The 21,720-nt window shown below is 45.0% G+C and overlaps 1 protein-coding gene across 5 annotated transcripts in view; it reads right to left on the minus strand.

Annotated features, from left to right (window-relative positions):
• Positions 1–21,079, minus strand: part of FUBP3 (far upstream element binding protein 3) — a 58,772-nt gene extending 37,693 nt beyond the window's left edge. For 2 of the 5 annotated variants that reach the window (XM_008975936.4, XM_008975937.4), the window contains exons 1-2: positions 20,891–21,054; positions 5,095–5,200 (exon numbers count right to left, since the gene is read on the minus strand). In XM_008975936.4, coding sequence (XP_008974184.1) covers positions 5,095–5,200; positions 20,891–20,974 — 190 coding nt within the window. In that variant the 5' untranslated portion in view covers positions 20,975–21,054. Of the gene's footprint in view, positions 1–5,094; positions 5,201–19,142; positions 19,454–20,890 lie in introns of those variants that run through there. The other 3 variants (XM_003822374.4, XM_063594140.1, XM_055117574.2) reach the window with 3 other exon arrangements.
• Between the last annotated feature and the right edge of the window lie 641 nt (positions 21,080–21,720).

Below are 21,720 nucleotides of genomic sequence, written 5' to 3' on the forward strand. Positions count from 1 at the left end.
GTGCAGTCCCAGCTACCCAGGAGGCTGAGGTGGGAGGATCACCTGAGCCTGGGGGATAGAGGCTGCAGTGAACCATGACTGCCCCACTGCACTCCAGCCTCAGCAAGAGTGAGACCCTGTCTTTAAAAAAAAAGAAAGAAAAGCTTGCCAACCTCTAATTTAGATTTAAATTCGCACTTCTAAATCACTTAGCTAATACTATTGTCTTAAATTTGGAACTTACTTTTCCCAAAATTTAAAAATGCAAATCGTAGGAAACACGGGAGAACTTGAGCATGAAAAACATGGGAGAACTTAAGCATGAAGAGTCCATGGGAAATGAAGCCAGTCTCTATGGCCACATCACGTAGGCTCTGCTAGGAGAGGTGCACAGCGGGACCCAGTAACCGCGGAAGGAAGGTCTGCCCTGAGCAGAGGGCAAATACACTGCTTTAGAAATTCAGAGAAGGATATGACTTAATATTCACTGGTCAGGTGGGTGTGTGAAAAAGGGAAAAGAGGGGGAAAAAGGGAGGGAGGGAGGGAGGGAGGGAGGAAGGAAGGAAGGAAGGAAGGAAGGAAGGAAGGAAGGAAGGAAGGAAGGAAGGAAAAGGTAGAGAGAAGACCAAGAGGCTAGGTGGCATGTGGGCTAAGCCCTGAAGAAAGTCAAAAGATAAGGAAGAGGACAGGTTTCTAGGAAGAAGTTGGCTGAGCAGGAGTTGGGCAGGTTAAGAGCTGGGTGAGGGGAGAGAGGAGACAGGCAGCCAGGCTGCTGCACAGGAGGAGCACAGGAGGTGCACGGGAGGAGCCAAGCGGGAGGGCAGGCAATGGCCAGGCTGGAAGATCTGCACCTCCCTGGTTACTGGAGGAATGAAACTGGTTGGACTGACTGCAGGGAGAGGCTCCAGCTGAAGCATGAGAGAAGTACTGGATGAAAAAGGTGCCACAACTGAGACCAGAAGGCAGATTCCTGAACTGGTGGGGTGCCAAGGATGCATATCAAAGACTGCTGGAACATGTGGGTGTCAAGACTGAAGACAGTAAAGGTTAAAATGGCCTGATCCAAAGCTGGAGGGCGGTGGAGTGACTGGTGACTGCTCTTCCCAGGGAGAGGCATTCAGGCAAGCTTTCAAACTAAGCTCTAAATTCTGCTCTGGGTTCTAAGCAGACTCATGAACAGCGTTCTGACAAGTGGCTCAAAACTGCCACTCTCTGAAACACAACTAACCCAAATCCCTTTCTATATCAGGAACAAATCCTTTCCCTTGTTCCACTGCCTAGCATATTAAAAAAAACTTTACATATATAGATACACACACACACACACACACACATATACTTATATATATGTGTATATGTGTGTGTATATATGTGTATCTATATATGTATATATGTATTTTTTGAGATGGAGTCTCACTCTGTTGCCCAGGCTGGAGTGCAGTGGTGCGATCTTGGCTCACTGCAACCTCCGTCTCCCAGGTTCAAGTGATTCTCCTGCCTCAGCCTCCCAAGTAGCTGGGACTACAGGCGCGTGCCATGACATCCAGCTAATTTTTTGTATTTTTAGTAGAGACGGGGTTTCATCGTGTTAGCCAGGATGGTCTCAATCTCCTAACCTCGTGATTTGCCTGCCTTGGCCTCCCAAAGTGCTGGGATTACAGGCGTGAGCCACAGTGCGCGGCCTTATTTATTTTTCGGAAATACGGTTTTGCTATGTTGCCCAGGCTGGCCTCGAATGTCTGGGCTCAAGCTTTCCCACCACCTCGGCCTCCTGGGTAGCTGGGATTACAGGTGTGAGCCACCATGCTGGGCATCTCTAGGAATTCTAAGAGGAGATGGCCACTGTTTTTAGATGTGGGAGCCTTTGGGGGAAAATTCTTTAGACTCACACTGAAGATTTTAAGGGGATGGCACTCACTTGATTGTAAAAATTCTTGTGTATTTACAAAGTGTTTATGACCATAAAACAGAAAATCCACCCCAGGGCCACTGGAACTAAGATAACCATTTAAACTACTTATCCAAAATAGTATGCTGTGATCTTTTTATATTTGACTGGTGTTAGTGATTCCCTAGGCCAAATAGGGATGATTGCATTAACTGCATTTTTGCCTTAGCAGAAAGCTGTAATGCAAAGTAACCTCTTTACCTTTTCGAGGCAATCATACTTTGGTTCCTCTTGAGACAGCAACGTAAAAACAAAACTAAGTTGTCTGCCTCTGTGCACACACCTCACTAACGGACAGTGTCTCTTTGGCCCAGTGTTTCCAGAAATTGAGATCAATATATTTCACAACTCATTCAGCCTTTCACAACAATTTCACAATTCGGCCTTGTTTTTTTCACCCACTGCCTGGCGCGGAAGGGTTAAAACTTGTGCTTGCAGTGAGCAGGTATCTGCTGCGTCCTCTGCATAAGGAATACCTAAATATTTGCAAATGAAACCCTCTAGCATTTTGCAGACATTTTTCTCCCATTAGTCCATTGCACGTACATTTGAAAGAAATTAGCACTAATAAAGAGATTATCAGTATTGATAAAGAGAACTGGGTCACAGGCAGATGTTAGCTGACTTGGCCAAAGATCACCCAGTAGGTCCAGAATCTCACTTAAAACCTCGGGTTCATTATTATATTGCGTATTTTCACTTACTTGTTTTGATAACCATATTTTTTTCCATGTCTACCTTTTGGGGAATAAGTCTTCACAAACAGAAAATGACCATGGTTTATCTTTTTCTTCCCTCTAAATATGAAGCCCTCCTATAGCAAGAAGGAAAGTTTCTGTGTCGTGCTGAATCTCTCATCCTCCTTGAACACCTGGTCTTAGGTAACAACAGGCTGTATTTGAAGAACAAGGAATTTCCCTCAGGCTTCTTACATTCTGTATTACAGCTCGATAAAATTAATCGTGTCTTCTGTTGAGCACTGTTTAAATAACAGGATTACACATACTGTTTTTTTCTCCAAGCTGTTCTCCACGTGTAGAATTTGAGTTCTGTGTTGATCTCAGCGTCTGGGGACTGCCACAGCCCCTTTTTGTCAGTTGTCTTCTGGTAGGGGTAAGGTCACTGGGCCACTCTCTTAAGAGACAAAGAATGTGAATAAGCAGATCCTGTGAAGGGAAGTGATGTTCATGTTTACCTGGCCACCTTCTAGGCTCACAGTCTTGCTGATGGTGTGATGAAAAGTTTAGAAAAGCAGAGGCAGACCAAGCAGCCGGAATTCTGGCACATTTTTCTTAGCAATAAAGATTTCCAAAGGCTGTGTAGCTGTTTGTTTGGTTTGGCTTGGGTTTTCTTTGACAGAGGCTACCAGATCACTTCTTTAGCAACATGAACTTTCTAACTTTCCCTTGAAGCAGGGTTCTTTAACCTTTACGAGGTTAAAGTTCAGTCCTCTAGAACTTTTTGGAGGTGTTATTTGGGTCTATTTAAAAACACTTCAACTCAGCCATAAAAAAGAATGAGATCCAGTCATTTGCAACAACATGGATGGAGCTGGAGATCATTATGTTAAGTGAAATAAGCCAGGCGGAGAAAGACAAAAATTACATGTTCTCACTTATTTATGCAATATAAAAATCAAAACAGTTGACCTCATGGACATAGAGAGTAGAAGGATGGTTACCAGAGGCTGGGAAGGGTAGTAGGGGGCTAAGGGGACTCGGGGGGGAGGGGGGTTAATGGGTACGAATAAGACCTACTATTTGATAGCACAACAGGGTGACTATAGCCAACAATAACTTAATTGTACATTTTAAAATAAAGAGAGTAACTGGATTGTTTGTAACTCAAAAGATAAATGCTTGAGGGGATGGATACCCCCATTTTCCACGAGGTGCTTATTTCACATTGCAGGCCTGCATCAAAACATCTCATGTACCCCATAAATACATACACCTATGCACTCACAAAAATTACAAATAAAATAAAATAAAATACTTCAACTCTTAAGTTAACTAAAAAGAACCTTAACATACGGTTTATTCAGGACATTGAGATTTGCAAACACGTCTATGAACTGGAGGATTTAAAAACGTACTAGGAGGCATGGTGGCTCATGCCTGTAGTCCCAGCTACTTGGGAAGCCGAGGTGGGAGGATCACTCGAGCCCAGGAGTTCAACAGCGCCACTGCACTCTAGCCTGAGCAGAGTGTGATCCCATCGCTAAGGGGGGATTAAAAAAAAAACAAGAATTCCTAGAGACCAGAGAAATGAGTCATGGCAAATTATATTTTTCTATGTAAATAAAAACATGCACTTTTGGGAGAAAAGATTATATAATACATACTGTTCTACATCTTCATTTTTCACATAATAATACATCACAGAAATATGTACAAACATAAATGATTGGGTACATAGCGACAGAAAAAGAACACAGAGAAGACACCGACTCACTCGACTACATGCAAATTCATGTCAATCTAGTGTACTTCACTATCTCTTCTATAGTAACAGGAGACAAAATATGATAAAGATGTCCAAGCTCTCTACAGAAACACATCTGATAGATACTCTGCCAGAGTACTGGGGATTGGCACTTCTAAGTGTTCTCAAATTCTTTTTGGGATGGAGTAGGGTATATAAACCAGCCAACAAAACAACAAATAAACGAATTAAAGAAAAGGGATGCTTCTAGAAAAAGCCTGACATAAATGGGAATGGTGAAAAAGCTGGCAGCTAGACTGTAGAAAGGTTACCATTCTTCTCTTTCTTTAAGGTCAAGATGTAGCCACAGCTTCCCTAGAGCCACGCACCAAATCGTAGCTTTTCTGTGGAGAAAGTGGGAACTTCAATTCCCATGCGCACTGAAGAACGGAGTTAGGCTAAATCAAACAAAATTCTCAAATAGGTCAAATTACTTCCAAGCTGATGCTCAGGGGCCAAGTCTTTATCTCAGAGCCCAGCGAAAAGATTTCTGTATTATCAAGGCAAATAGGAACTCAAATGCTGAAGAACTGCTGAGAAAAATCATCCTAAATACTTCCCTTCAACCTTTCTTCTCAACAGAGTGACACTTCAGAGAGTCGTTAAGGTAATGGCTGACAAATTCAAACTTAACTGGCAGGTTCACTACCACCTGAAAGGCAAAGATATTTCTGGCAACTTACCTCCATCATCCAAGGGCCGTTTTTGTACTCCGTATCCATATACTGAGGGGTCCACTAGAGGTGTGGAATTATTCAAGTGAGGAATTGAATCAATTTTAGCAGCAATCTACAGAGAGAATCAGATTTAAACACTCAGTAACAAACCATGGCTCTATCTGAGGGAGAAAGACAAGTGTCCTCTTTAAAGGGCTATTATCCCATTTCTCCCCTGACCTTGATCAATGGAAGGCAGCACCGCAAGAGCACAAATACTTTTCACTGTTAAGTGAGTTTTCTTTTGGTCTTAATAATAACTTGTCTTTAGTACTTTCAAAAATGTGTCTCTACCAGCAAATTAGTATCCTTTTTTTTTTTTTTCTGAGATGGAGTTTCGCTCTTGTTGCCCAGGCTGGAGTGCAATGGCATGATCTTGGCTCACCGCAACCTTTGCCTCCCGGGTTCAAGCGATTCTCCTGTCTCGACTTCCCAAGTAGCTGGGATTACAGGCATGCGCCACCACGCCCAGCTAATTTTGTATTTTCAGTAGAGACAGGGTTTCTCCATGTTGGTCAGGCTGGCCTCGAACGCCCAACCTCGGGTGATCTGCCCCCCTTGGCCTCTCAAAGTGCTGGGATTATAGGCGTGAGCCACTGCGCCCGGCCGCAAATTAGTATTTTTAAGTCACCACTTAATATACAGGCACATCCCATCTTAAGAAGAAAAAAAAAATAAAAGCAAGCCAACAATTGAAGAACTTTCTTCAAAAAGTTTAACTTTTCTCACAGGGTTCGCTTATGCAACAAATTCCCCAAGAATATTTGAAAGGCCTCATGTGCTCAAATGTGACAAACGGGTCTCACTCTGTCATCCAGGCTGGAGTGCAGTGATGTGATCATTGTTCACTGTACCCTCAATTTTCCAAGCTCAAGTCATCCTCCCGCCTCAGCCTCCCAAGCAGCTGAGACTACAAGTACGCACCACCATGTCCAGCTAAATTTTTTAAAATTTATTATTTTTTTTTTGATATGGAGTTTTGCTCTTGTTGCCCAGGCTGGAGTGCAATGGCACGATCTCAGCTCACTGTAACCTCTGCCTCCTGGGTTCAAGCGATTCTCCTGCCTCAGCCTCCTGAGTAGCTGGGATTACAGGCATGCACCACCACGCCCGGCTAATTTTTTTATTTTTAGTAGAGACAGGATTTCACCACGTTGGCCAGGCTGGTCTCGAACTCCTGACCTCAGGTGATCTGCCTGCCTCGGCCTCCCAAAGTGCTGGGATTACAAGCGTGAGCCACAGCGCCTGGCCTATTTTTTTAATTTTTAATAGAGATGAGGACTCAATACGTTGCCCAGGCTGGTCTCGAACTCCTGAGCTCAAGCAATCCTCCTGCCTCAGTCTCCCAAAGTGCTGGAATTAGCACTTTGGCTAATCCCATGGCTCAAAGGTGTGAGTCATGGTACCCAGCCTGACAATTCTTTAGGAATACACCCATCCTATAAACTTTAATGTCTATAAACTGATGTGTGATCTATAGAGATGTAACATAAGCTTGTCTTTACTGGAAGTGTCCAGACAATCTCAGAAGGATTCCTGCAGCAGAGAAAGGGAGATGATCTCTAAGAGCTATTTCAACTTTTAATGTTTATTATCAGTGAAAGGACAGAACATAGCTGTTAAAAATTTCCCCCCAGAAACAAATGGTATGCAGAACTTCTTACTTATCTACTTTGTTCTCAGCAGGAAATTATATGTGATCTTCATAATAAAGCAACTCTTTCATTTAACCAAAGGAATATTTACAGCAACTGCTCTTGATGTTAGTCCCTCAGTTAAAGTTAATAAACAGGGGTCTATCGGGGGCAGCTAGCAAAGCTGTGCCCCAGAGCAAAGTCTTCAGTGGTAGTTCTGAGCTAGTCCAAATGTTCCCAGAAGTCTCACACCTATTGGGACCAACAGAAATTACCTGAAACAAATAAACAACCAAAGACAATCATGATACTGAAAACCAAATACAGGATTTAAACAGCAGACATCATCCCTTACATTTACGAGTTCTGTGATGTTGAGGCAAGTCTCCCTCCTCTCTGCATGATGCCCCAGGGTAATACCATATATTTCATAGTTTTTGAAAAGATAATAAGATTCCTGAAGGCAGAGGAATACTTGAACACACCACAAATACTAGGGTTGTAAAACAAGGCAATTCACCCAACAAATGTTAAGTACCTACTGTGTGATGGGCTTTTTGAGGCACTGGAGCTTTTGTGGTGAAGGAGAACCACCAGGCCTGGCACTTAAGAGTCAGCAGCTGGGGGAAGTTAAAGGTAAACCAGGTAATCAATAAACTGATCATTTCAGCAGGTGATAAGCATTACCACAGTAAGAGACGATAATGTCACACAGAGCGTGCTTAGGAAGCTGCTTTAAATGGGGTGAATGGGCAGGCCATTGTGAGGAGTGACATCTGAGTCCTACGTGATGATGAGGAGCTGGCTACATAAAAATCTGAGAAAGCATGTTCTAGGCAGAGGAACTTGTACAAAGGCCCTGAGGCAGGAGCAAGCTTGGTAGGTATGAGCCTGGAAAAGAAGTCAATCTTGCCAGCATGGAAGGAACTAGATATGTTCCAAAGGTGGGTAGTTCACACTGGACCCTTTCAGGTCATGGTGAGGAGCTTGGACTTTATAGGAAGGCTGATGGGCAGCTACTGCAAGTCTTAAGCAGGAGAGTAACATGCTGATTTCTGCTTCTAAAACACCCCAGCCAAAAGCATGGTGGCTAGCAAAGGTAACTCCAGCACTTTGGGAGGTCAAAGCGGGATGACTGCTTGAGGCCAGGAGTTCTAGACCAGCCTGGGCAACACAGCAAGACCCCCATCTCTACAAAAAATAAAAAAGTAGCTGTGCGTGGTGGTGCATTCCTGTAGTCCCGGCTACTCAGGAGGCTGAGGCAGGAGGACTGCTTGAGCTGGGGTTTGAGGTTACAGTGAGCTACGATCGAGCCACTGAACTCCAGCTGGAAGATGGACTGAGACCCCATCTCTTTAAAACAACAACAGAAAACAACAAACAAGATCCCCTTGACTGCTAGGAGACAAGATAGGAAGAAGGAAGGAAGGAAAAGATAGTCTAAGCCAGACTCAGCCTTAGGAGATATTACTGTAGCCTAGGCCAGGGCTTGGCAATCTACCACTGGTGAACCACTTGCCTTTGTAATTAGAGTTTTGTTAGAACACAGCCACACTCATCTCAGAGTGAGACTCTTGACTCAAAAACAAAACAAAACAAAAAGACAAGCTCTATATGAAATTATCCCGGTTCCCTTTAAATGATGCCTCTGGGCTTCCAGATCTTTTACCTTCCTCATTTTATTTTTGAGATGGAGTCTTGCTGTGTTGCCCAGGCTGGAGTGCGGTGGCGCAATCTTGGCTCACTGCAACCTCCGTCTCCTGGGTTCAAGCAATTCTCCTGCGTCAGCCTCTTGAGTAGCTGGGATTCCAGGCATGTGCCACCATGCCTAGCTCATTTTTATATTTTTAGTAGAGATGGAGTTTCACCATGTTGGGCAGGCTGGTCTCGAACTCCTGACCTCAGGTGATCCACCTGCTTCGGCCTCCCAAAGTGCTGAGATTACAGGCGTAAGCCACTGCGCCTGGCCCTTTTCTCTTCCTTCTAAAGTAGCTAAACTGCATTCCTGAGTCCTTGGCCTGCCTTCTAACATATGTAGTAGTTTCATGTCATTTTTTCCTCCAAAGCCGCCATGATAAAAGTTGTTTCGACAGCTTCCTATTCCTAATTTAGATTAAATCAACAAGTGTTCTTCCAAAATGTGACTGAGCCTTTCAGGTTTCTTCTTAATTCATGCTCACTTCATTACCTACAATTTGGGAAATTTCCACTATGAGAGAAGTAGTACAGAATAACAGTTGAGATACAGCTCTGAAGTGAGGAAACTGCATTTGAACCCTGGTTAAACAAATGCTGGGTATGAGTTCAACATTACAATGTATAAATTACATTTATACTATGGTGTAGACTATGTTACATTATTCTGTAAAGCAGCAATATACTCCTTCATTCTTCCACATACTACCTTGTTCCAAAAAATGATTTTAAATGCCTAATAGAATTAAACTGTAATGCGTGCTACTCTGCTAAAACCACTTTAAATATGCTATCTCATTTATTCCTCACCATGATTCTCTAGGAGGTTCTTGGCTCACTGCAACCTCTGCCTCCTGGATTCAAGAGATTCTCCTGCCTCAGCCTCCCGAGTAGCTGGGGTTACAGGCATGCGCCACCACGCCCGGATAATTTTTGTATTTTTAGTAGAGATGGGGTTTCACCATGTTGGCCAGGCTGGTCTCAAGCTCCTGCCCTCGTGATCCGCCCACCTCAGCCTCCCAAAATGCTGGGATTACAGGCGTGAGCCACCGTGCCCGGCCTTATTATTTCCGTTTTAAGACAATAAAAACTGGGGCTCAGACATGGAGTGACCTGCCCAAAGTCACCCATCTTATAAGCGGCAGAAACAGCCTGCTCTATTTTATTCCTTTCTTAATAAACTTGCTTTCAGTTTACCAAAAATAAAAAAATAAAAATAAATAAATAAATAAATAAATAAATAAATAAAAAGTGGCAGAAACAGTATTCAAACCCAGGTCTTCCTGACTCTGGAGTCCAAGTAAATGGTATGTCGAAGATTCAATGATATGGCAAAAACCATAAAGGAGGTACACAAATCATTAAAGTTAGAAAACATTAATTTCCTATTTTCAATTAATTATTCTCAGTGCACATTTTCAAGACTAAAATTCTCTGACCACTTGGCTGCTCCCTTCCCTCCACTTAATATTTTCTTAAACATATCTCAGTTCCCAAGGACTAAATAAAGCCTGACTTCCAGTGCACAGAGCCCAAGCAATTCCTCACATAATTGATCATTTTAAACAGTAGTTACTTAAGGGAAGTGAGGTACAGTCCTCAGTTCATAATGCTGTAGGCCAGGAGATAAAAGCCAGGATGGTCCACAAAACCAAGGCCACTCTCCTCCTTATCTGCAAGCGTGACCCTGAGAGGACTCTGCTACCAATTTTCTACCACACAAGTTATTTTCCCCCTTTTCAGGGGGAGGCAAATGGGTTATCTCACTACCCATGCTATTTTAAGCACAGTGATAAATGAAAAACAAATCAACGTCACAGACACTTAACTACCAGTAGTTAGTGGAAACTCAGAGAAGGAGAGTACTGGACCAGGAATCAGTCAACAGTCCTGATTTTCCAGCCAGTTCTTCCCGCATGTGACCTTGGGCAAGACCTTTAAGAGCCTTGCTCCTTGGTGTCTTCACCTGTAAAACGCAGAGGCAAACTAAACCAGTGTTTTCCCAAGAAAAATGCACAAGGTGATCTTGGGAGGTACACGGATGAATGTTTTTAAAGTTCCATTGTTCTCACAATTACCTTCTATGCATGACAAAGTTTTCCACTTATGATACTGACTTAGTTCCCTTTTGAAAAACATTTTAGGGGCATGTGTTCTCAGGATCTCCTTGGGGGTATGTCACAGGCAAAAAAAAAAAAAAAAAAAAAAATTAAATAGGCCGGGTGTGGTGGCTCATATCTGTAATCCCAGCACTTGGAAGGCTGAGGTAGAAGGATCGTTTGAGCCCAAAGTTTGACATCAGCCTGGGCAACATAGTGAGGCTTTATCTCTACAAAAACAAAAACAAAAAAACCTAGCTGAGTGTGGTGGCGTGAGCCTGTAGCCTTAGCTTCTTGGGAGGCTGAGGCAGGAGGATCCCTTGAGCCCAGGAGTTCAAAGTTACAGTGAGCTATGGTTAAGCCACCACACCATAGCCTGTGCAGGTACAAGACCCTGTCTCTTAAAAAAAAAAATTATATATATATATATATACACACACACACATACATACATATTTAAAATAAATCTGGCTGGGTGCAGGGGTTCATGCCTGTAATCCCAGCACTTTGGGAGGCCAAGGCTGGTGGATCACTTGAGCTCAGGAGTTCAAGACCAGCCTGGCCAACATGGTGAAACCCCGCCTCTATTAAAAATACAAAAATTAGCTGGGCATAGTGGTGCATGCCAATAATCCCAGCTACTCAGGAGGCTGAGGCAGAAGAATTGCTTGAACCCAGGAGGTGGAGCTTGCAATGAGCCGAGATCGAGCCATTGCACTCCAGCCTGGGGACAAGAGCGAGACTCCATCTCAAAATAAATAAATAAATAAATAAATAAATAATCTAAATTTAAGAATATTAAATAATGTATTGAAGGTTCAATGATATGGCAAAAATCATAAAGGTGGTACACAAATCACTAAAGTTAGAAAACATGACAATTAATTATTCCCAGTACACATTTTCAAGACTAAAATTCTCTGACAAGTTTCATAACCAAAGTAGGTCACCTTATAAATCCAAATAAAAAGTTGCACATAGCCCCACAACTTCATACTTACTAGAACTCTATACCAATTAGAAACAGGCAAAGCCACCTGAATGCCATCCACATACGTGTCCCTGCTACTCAACAGGGATCCTGTTGATTGGCATGGATACAGCAAGCAGAGGTGAAGGCTCACACCAGCATCGAGGGTGTGGGACCCAACTTGCTTCCCCAGAGCCTGCGCGGCACAGCCACCCAGAGAGGTCCTGCCTGGGAGAAAGGTAGGTTGGACTGCAAGACTCTACTCCCCACAGTGGGAGGAAACAGTATGCAGCCAGGGGAGTAGCCCTGTGGCAAAGAACAAGTTCCTAAGACAGGTTTGGAGTCATGGGCCGCAGGGGCAGGTCCCAGTCCTGCATCCCACTACCTAATGTTACAAAGAAGACAGTGCATCAAACATACTGCCTACTAAGTGCCTGACAGTGCCCTCATTTAATTGTCACAGTGACCTTCTAAAGTAGCTACTATTCTCCTTACCGTGGGACTTGGAACCAGTCTGCCTGGAATTGTATCCACAGGGATAACAAGATAACAAATGTAAAGCACTAGAAACAATGCCGGGTGCACAGTAAGGAACCAGAAATGCTTGCTATTTTAACCTCTTATTGCAGAACAATGACACAGAAAAATACATGGATCATAAGTTTATAGCTCACTGACCTTTCGGACACTAAAATACCTATGTAACTAGCACCTAGATCAAGAAACATCACCAGGACCCCAGAAGTCTGCCTCATGCCCCCTTCAGTCACTACCCACCCCACCAAACAGGGTAACCTCCTAATTTCTAACACTATTGTTTTTAAAATTATTACTATCATCAACTATTTCTGCATTACAGATGAGAAAACTAAGACTGAAAGAAGTTAAATAACTTGTCCAAAGCCAAACTAGTTAAGTGGCAGAACCAGAACTTGAACTCATACTGTCTGAAGCTCAAGTTTGTCTCTTAATAATCACATCACAATGCCACTCCCCGGGAGTTTTGTGACCATCAAATGAAAGAACATATATAAGAATCCTTGCCTGGCACCCAGCACAACATGGGCTCGATGAATGAGAACTATTGTTGTCATCAGAGATGGAGCCCCGGCTGATCCTGCCCTGCTTACTTGCAGTAATTGAAATAAAGAATTCTATGACAATTGAATAAGATGCAGCTCTTCTTGGGAGGTTTTCCTGACAACCTCATCTCTCCTATGCTTAGGCAGAATTAAATACTCCCACATTTGTGTTTGCAAATCACCTTACAAACTACATCTAAATAGCATACTCTCACCGAGTATGTTATGTTGGTTACACTGTCTCCCCACTATGAGAGCTGAGGACTGGATCTGTCTCCATCATCTTGGTACCCTTAAGACAAAGAGTCCTTAATTAGGAGCCCCAGGGTTTAGTTTTAGAGAATTCATGACTTCCCAAAATTACATCCCAAACTATTTAAATATTTCTAGGGAGTGGTTCAAAGTTTCAAGAGTCTCAGAAAGGTCCACGTTCTGAAAAAGTTAAAGAACTTTCCTAATGCATAGCAAAATGCTTGGCACAGAGAAGGTGCTCATTAAACACCTGCTACATTTAAAGTGGGTATGGAGAGGCCCACCTGTAGGCAGAATGCTAAGATGATCAGGTGAGGCTCTATGCTGAAATACTGTTCCAGGTGGGTCACTCCCACCAAAGGCCCTAAATGTGACACTCCCATTAGCTTTCCCCTTCCATTCCATTGAATTCCACCAACAATCCTCCAGTGATCTGTTTAAAGACTGACAGGCTGGGCTCGGTGGCTCACACCTGTAATCCCAGCACTTTGGGAGGCCAAGGCAGGTGAATCATGAGGTCAGGAGATTGAGACCATCATGGCCAACATGGTGAAACCGCATCTCTACAGAAAATACAAAAATTAGCTAGGCGTGATGGTGCACGCCTGCAGTCCCAGCTACTTGGGAGGCTGAGGCAGGAGAATCACTTGAACTCAGGAGGCGGAGGTTGCAGTGAGCTGAGATCATGTCACTGCCTTCCAGCCTGGTGACAGAGTGAGACTCCATCTCAAAAAAAAAAAAAAAAAAAAAAAACGCCAGGTGCGGTGGCTCACGCCTGTAATCCTAGCACTTTGGGAGGCCGAGGCAGGTGGATCACAAGGTCAGGAGTTTGAGACCATTCTGGCTAGCACGGTGAAACCCCGTCGTCACTAAAAATACAAAAAATCAGCCAGGTGTGGTGGCAGGCACCTGTAGTCCCAGCTACTCAGGAGGCTGAGCAGGAGAATGGTGTGAACCTGGGAGGCTGAGCTTGCAGTGAGCTGAGATCACATCACTGCACTCCAGCCTGGGTGACAGAGCGAGACTCCGTCTGAAAAAAAAAAAAAAAAAGATTGCTGCTTCAGCCACCTCATTGAGATGAAAAACCACCCAACTACCTCTGCTAAGGAACCAAGTCCTTCCTAAAATGCAGAGGGCATGGGTCCAAGAACTGCTGCATATATTAACTATGTGTACCTCTGAGAAAACTGCTTTATCTCCCTCTGGCTCATTATTTTCAAATATAAAATGAGAATTAATAGCCCTTATTAGCTGGGTGTGGTCGCAGCTACTGGGGAGGCTGAGGAAGGAGGATTGCTTGAGCCTGAGAGGCAGAGGTTGCAGTGAGCTGAGACTGCGCCACTGCGCTCCAGCCTGGGTGACACAGAGAGATCCTGTCTCAATTTATAAAAAAAAGAGAGAGAGAGAATTAATAGCCCTGGTCCTATCTTACCTGATGGTTGTAAAGACTGAATTCCTCAATAAGATAAAACCACTTACAAACTTGTCTTACTTATCTTTGCACTGGCCCAGCATCCAGCAAGGGGCCTTGGACTCAGCAGATCTTCAATTAATGGTAAGTAATCTAAATCAAATCACTACTTCCAATCACACTACTCAGTCTTGCAAGTGATTTGTAACCATCTGGTATTAGAATAAAAATGTAGGCTGGGAGTGGCGGTGCATGCCAGCTACTTGGGAGGCTGAGGTGTGAGGATCCCTTGAGCCCAGGAGATCCAGGCTGCACTGAGCTGTGATCGTGCCACTGCATTCCAGCCTGGACAACGTAGCAAGACCTTGTCTCAAGAAAACCCAAAACCAACAAACAAAATCTTTATAATAAAACTCCAAATGCAGAACATTTTCAATTAGGATGATTCTAAGATAAAGTTATCAGAATAAAGACTACACAGAAGAGGAGGAGAGAGAAGGGAGTATGAATAGACAGCAGATATAACATAAGAAAGCACAAGAACCAAAATAACATGGTGAGCTTTTTCCAGATCCAGTTAGATGGACGCTCTGAATGTCTAAGGGTTTGAAGGGACTGCTGAAATTATCTAGCTCCACATTTCCTGACGTTTGATGCACAGAATGTGATTTGGTTCCATGGAAAGAGGGCACGAAGTGATCTAACTTCAGGACATTTACAAAACACACCCTAAACCCTGTAGGAGTTAATGCACATAAGCATGTTAAAGGTTCTGAGAAGTCCTACAGCAAAGAAGCCAATTCACCTTTATTTAATCCTGCATTCCCCAAACTTAACTGCCCATGATCTCTTTTCCACGGAAGATCTTTAAACAGCCTATAGATCAAATGCTAGGAAAGCCCAACCCAGCCCAAGGTCATGCATCGGCTTACAGGCAACTCAGACCTCCTAACTCTCAATCCAGAGCTTTCCATTAGAAATTTCAAATAAAAACCAGAGACGACTGACTCACAATTTACAAAAAGATAAGTAAAAAACTGTCAATTAGGCATCCCAAAGAACAGTATAAAACAATAGCAAGATGGCAGGAATGAAGACAACCCGGAGAGTGTGAATGCCTCATGTCAAAAACGCAGCAGCTACTCAGCTCCTGCTGATTATCGCTGTGCAGGCTGTGGGAGCAGTGTGGCCAAATCTTTTCTAGGGAAACCAGAAATCTTTTTTTTTTCTTTTGAGAGAGAGTCTCACTTTGTCGCCCAGGCTGGAGTGCAACGATGCAATCTCCACTCACTGCAACCTCTGTCTCCCAGGTTCAAGCAATTATCGTGGTTCAGCCTCTCGAGTAGCTGGGATTACAGGTGCGTGCCACCACGCCTGACTCATTTTTGTATTTTAAGTGGAGGCAGGGTTTCACCATGTTGGCCAGGTTGGTCTCATCCTGACCTCAAGTGATCTCCCGGCCTCGGCCTCCCAAAGTGCTGGGATTACAGGCATGAGCCACAGTGCCTGACCGAAACTTTTTTTGAGATGGAGGCTTGCTCTGTTGCCCAGGCTGGAGTGCAGTGGCACCATCCCGGCTCACTGCAACCTCCACCTCCTGGGTTTAAGCAATTCTCCTGCCTCAGCCTCCAGAGTAGCTGGGATTACAGACATGTGCCACCACGCCCAGCTAATTTTTGTATTTTTAGTAGAGACGGGGTTTTGCCATGTTGGCCAGGCTGGTCTCAAACTCCTGACCTCAAGTGATCCACCTGCGTCAGCCTCCCAAAGTGCTGGGATTACAGGCATTAGCCACCATGCCCAGCCCGAAATCTTGCTCTTTTTTTTAATGCAAAATCACTCTAGTTTCTTTTGTTTTTTGAGACAAAGTTTTGCTCTTTTCACTCAGGCTTGAATGCAATGGCGCGATCTCGGCTCACTGCAACCTCTGCCTCCCAGGTTCAAGCTGTTCTCCCACCTCAGCTTCCTGAGTAGCTGGGATTACAGGCACCTGCCACCACGCCCAGCTAATTTTTGTATTTTTAGCAGAGATGGGGTTTCGCCACGTTGACCAGACTGGTCTCGAACTCCTGAGTTCAAGTGATCCGCCCACCTCGGCCTCCCAAAGTGCTGGGATTACGGGTGTGAGCCACCGTGCCCAGCCAAAAATCACTCTAGTTTTTAAGTGTTGGTGCTGGGTGGGTCAAACAAAGCATGCCTGCAGGCCCATAGTAAGTCTTCTATAGCTCACAGGCCACAAGTTTGAGAACTGTGGTCTAAGTAAATTTCTATTTATGAAATAACTGGTACTTCAGAAGAAACCAAAGTTTGGTAATACACATGGGCTATCAGAGTTTAAAATAAAGACAGCCAGGCATGGGGGCACGGTGCCTCACACCCATCCCAGCACTTTGAAAGACTGAGGTGGGAGGATTGCTTGAGGCCAGGAGTTCGAGACCAGCCTGGGCAACATAGTGAGACCCTGTCTCTACCCCAAAATAATTATATTATATGATAAATTATCACATTATAAATGTTCTCACCTGCAAATGAGAAAAGCCTTAGAGACATACAGTGGAATATATAGTTTATTTACTATCTACTTTCCAATACCCAGTATGAAGTTCAGCACTTCCATTAACATGTGGTGGCGCACACACACTCAGTGACATCACCAAAACCCTTTAAGGAAGACTCACTCCGCCAGGTACTCTACTGGGTCCCAACAATGTAAAGCTACAGGAGCAGCCCGTGGATTTCCTGCAGACACTAGTTTCCTTCAAGTGTTTATGAAAGCTAAAATGAGTGTACAGGCAGGAGTTAGTCCCTTGTGAAATGCTGACTTGAGCTATTCAATCACTGGACATGTACAAGACAGTCTCAGTGGAGTACCACTTAGATCTCTTGAGTGTTCAGCACACTTGACTGAGCCGGGAGTCAAAACCATGTGTTAAATGAGCCTCGCAGGGCGAACCCATTGGCCAATGAATGGAGGCTTTTTCTTTTAATGGTAGATGTACAGTGTTCTCTTAAAAGGAAACCTAGTGCTTGTTCTAAGAAGTCAGAATCTTAAAGCATTAAAGTTCTAAATCAGCCCAGGGTATACAACACACATCCCAAATTACCTACTGCTCAGGCTTAAACTGTGAAACAGCAGCACTGGGAGAGATTTTCAGGAGGACTGTGGAACTTCTGAGGCCCCACACCAATCAACATTTCCCCAAAATAGGTGCCAGTGAAGAAGAGGTTCGGGCCTAAAAATCTGTCAAAAGGTTACTTTCTACTGATTCTACAATGGCTTGGTCACACTCATTTAAGTGTAGTGCTACCGTGATGCCGAACGAACTCTATAAAGCACCATTTAGACTGCATTCTGTATCAACATTATATGCTGTAGTTATACAATCCAGAGGCATTGAGTGGGTCTATCTAGATCAAAACAGATCTAATGCTTTTTAAAGTCCTAAAAAGTATTAGTAGTTTCTCGGAGAACAATTTCTATTTAGGCGATGACTGGCAAACAGCTAGCTGGTCCAGCTTGTGGAAGGCTGCTGTCAACCTATAATGCACTGTGGCATCACACTATCCTAACAAAGGATTGCTCACGGGTGATGACAGGTGCTACTAAATTATCAATGGTAGACTTTCTAGGAACATTTAAAAATATTTTTAGGAGAATGGAACAACATAAACCAGACTTGGATCTACTCATCCAGAGGTCCCCTTGTAAGCTAGGCAGACAGTCAGTATAGAAGTGCAGAGGACGGCTGTGGAACAGGATGAACTACTCAGGATTTTGTCTTATCTGAACTAGTTGAAGAAACACTACTTCTGCTAACCAGCCAATGACTTGGGAAAAGTAGACATTTGTTTTTTAATATCCAGTAGTTTTTAGATCTTCATCCATGGAACTGAATGAGATCACATTTCTTTCTTTTTCTTTCTTTTTTTTTTTTGAGACAGTGTCTCACTCTGTCACTCAGGCTGGAATGCAGCGGAGCAATCACAGCTCACTGCAGCCTTGATCTCCATGCTCAAGCTAGCCTCTTGCTTCAGCCTCCCAAACAGCTGAGACTGCAGGGGTGGGCCACCACATCCAGCTAATTTTTTTAATTTTTAGTAGAGACAAGGTCTCGCTATGTTGCCCAGGCTGGTATCAAACCCCTGAGCTCAAGCCATCCTCCTACCTCAGCCTCCCAAAGTGCTGAGATTACAAGCATGAGCCACTGTGACTTGCCCAGATCACATTTCTACTACCCTATAGAATGGATGTAAATTACCTGCTTGTGCCAAACATTAACTCACTAGACTTCACACTGCTGGAGAAAATGTTTACATTTTATTTGACATCTTCAGAGACTTCTTTTCAATCTAAGAATACCATGCTCAGAGTAAACTAACAACTGATGCACTTTGCTGCAGAGTCCAAAGGATATACACGGAGGCTTCAAGATGTCAGAGGGAAAGCCTAGTTGGTAAGGTGTTGGACTTCACACACCAAACTTAATAGAAACTGCAGGTTCAAATCCCAGCAGGGTCAACTGAGACTATTACGATCTGCTAGAAAAACTGAGCATGAGACACTTTACTGCTCTTTGACAAATTTAAGAGGGCCTTCCAGACTGTCTCTGGAGTTTATGAGGAGACATAAAAGGGGAAAAAGCTTTGCATTTAAATAAATATACTGTCTTTTAGTTCTGTTTAATGGGGAGAAAAATCACATCTCTGTAACATGCTGTGTATATAACAAAGAAACAGAACTATCACCTTCCAGATACCCAAATGAGATCCTTAGAGTAAGTTTACCATCAGCATACAGTATTACAGATTTCTAACATTCCGTTCTTGCCCAATGCAAATCTATATACAATAAACCTAAAATTACCCACCAACCTGGTTTTTCTTTAGTTTTTAAAGGCCATCAAATCCTTGGAGATAGTATGGACCTCCAGCTGTTAACATTCAGAAGGAACACACTTACAGCCCTGTCTCCATTGGGCTTATTACTGCTCCAGTCAATGGTGCATTTCAGAGCTGAGAACAATTCCAATGAAGTTTTCACTGCTAGTAGTAAACACCACTGCTTCAACAATCCACATTAGGTCAGCATTTACCAGAGGGTCTCCCTCTGGAGCAGGTTGTCCAAGAATATGAGTTCAACCACTGGCTCAAGAGAAGCGGAATGTCTTCTCAATGGTTCAAAATTCACTTTATGTTCAACTACAGGCCTTCTGCAAACTGAGGATCTGAGCCCTTTAGGGCAGTGACTATAATTCTTCCCGGACATAGAAGGCCAACAAGGTGACTGTCACACATCAGCACAGAGCGAAAGCCATTACATATTAGTAGCCAGTGAGAAACAAGGTTCAGGACCCTGTACTGTAGAGGAGAGCACTGTAACACGCCAGCAAGCAGAGTGGTGGAAGGGGAGCTGGGTGGCATGTTCATCCATTACAGCCATGGGTGGATCTGAAGTCTAAGTAAGATGGATACTCACTACTGTACTGGTTGGCACCTAGGCAGTAAAGTAACAATTCATCAGATAAAATTTTAGGTGGAACCACAGGTTTGGAAAGTTCTGGGATCCAATATAATGTCTATAGGAGCATCAATATATAACATGAAAAGTCAGTATCAGGGAAACAGGTAGGGTTCCCTCCCCTGGAATACTGGAAAGAGATGTAAAGACCATATCTTCAAGCGCCCAAGTGAAGACCTTCTTCTAATACAATGACTCCTGTGGCTTTCTGTTGGGAATCAAGCAGTAATTAGTTATAGCCCAACTTTTAAAGTATCAGTGCGCTTACAATTACATAAGAAGAGAGGAGGACATAAGACACTTAACCGAGGAAGCTGAAGTGTTAGGGCTGACTTGTAAGAAAGTTTTAGATACAAATGAAGAACACGTTCTGTTCTAAGTACCATGCCAGAAGCCAGTAAGTATTTTTGGCAGGTCCCATATTCACTCTCTGGGGAAGCCTGGAGCCTTCTAAAACCCAGTTGATTTAACTCTGACAAAACGCACGACATTGTCAGACAGTAAAGTTTCAATGTCGAAATGAGGCCATATCATTCTCCCCAGTAGAGGCAAGCCTGCCATGAGAAATTTCTACATCTTGGGGACCACCCCCACACATGTAACACCTCCCTCTCTCACCTCTCCAAAGAGCACCCTCACATATAAGATGCCCTCGAGTTCCTTCTACTCAACAGAAAGTCTAAAGACGACGTTCCCCAAGTTTTAACAAGCTACTGGGCGTGAGACAGCTGCTTTATGTCTACACCCAGATCCTCCCCGTGGGCTTCCCGGACCCCTCCCCTCGCGAGGTTCAGAACCCCGCGCTAGCTACACTGTGGGTCCAGGCTGGCCGCTGGGGCACGATGGGGCCAGACGCTCTAAGCAAACCCTTTCCCAGCGACTTCAGGCACCTGGGAGACCCGCCCGACAGACCGGGCCTGGGCCTCGCAGTGGCGCCTTATCCCCCCGGCTCCTCCCGGCTGTAGGAACCCCACGGAACGGCCCGGCCCGGCTGAGACGTCGGTTCAGGCTGCCTCCCGCCCCCCAGGCCCGAACCCCTCTTCCCCGCCCGCCAGGCCCCGCCTCGGGATCTCATGCTCCTGCCAGCCGGCTGCGCCCGTACCTGCCGGACCCGGTGCAGGGCATCCACGAAGCCCTCGGCCTTCATCCCCACAGGAGCGCTCTGCCCCTGCACCAGCTCCGCCATTACCGCCCCCGCCGCCGTCGCCCCCGCCGCCGACGCCGCCGACGCCGCCGCTCGGCTCCCCGGTCCGGCCTCCCGCTCCGCTTGGGGACCCGTAGCCGGAAAAGGAAAGTCGCCCTACTTCCGGCGGAAGGGAAAGCCGGGACGCTCGCAGCTGGAGGAGCCGCGTCTGCGGGGCGGGGTCAGGGCACGTGACCTTCGACCGATCGGAAGTGGGGGCGGGACGGCAGCGCCGGGGTGGGCTCAGATCGCCAGGCAGCCGTCGGTCTCCAGGGTCCGGTCGCGACCCCTCCCTTCCCGGGCGGGATTTGGTCCAGGTCCGTCGATGGCGTCTTGACAGGTCCCCGAGGCTCGGATGTGGTCCCGAGGTGTCCGCTGTCGGCCGTTTGGAATCTCAGAGGGACTGACGTGGCTCTCCCAAGACGGCACCCCGATCTCCCAAGACGGCACCCCGAACAGTCGTAGTTCATCAAAAGCTTGGTCCTGGGCAGCCCCTCCCTGAAATGGCTGTTGGTTGGGAATTTGGGGGCTGAGCGCTTTGAAAGGGCATTGGGACAGCATCACAGAATGTCAGTGTCCCACATTTGCGAGGAGTCCCGGGCCCCAGTTCTTACACTGCAGTTTGCATGAGGATGGGCCACCGCCACTTCCGCCTGGGGTTGTCTGGTGATGCCCCCAGGAGGGACGCGCCCACTGAAAAGCCAGCGTGGTGTCCTCTTACACGGTCCTTAACAAACTCTGGGACTCTG

The sequence above is a fragment of the Pan paniscus genome, chromosome 11 (assembly GCF_029289425.2).
Source record: "Pan paniscus chromosome 11, NHGRI_mPanPan1-v2.0_pri, whole genome shotgun sequence".
Taxonomy (NCBI): Eukaryota; Metazoa; Chordata; class Mammalia; order Primates; family Hominidae; genus Pan; species Pan paniscus.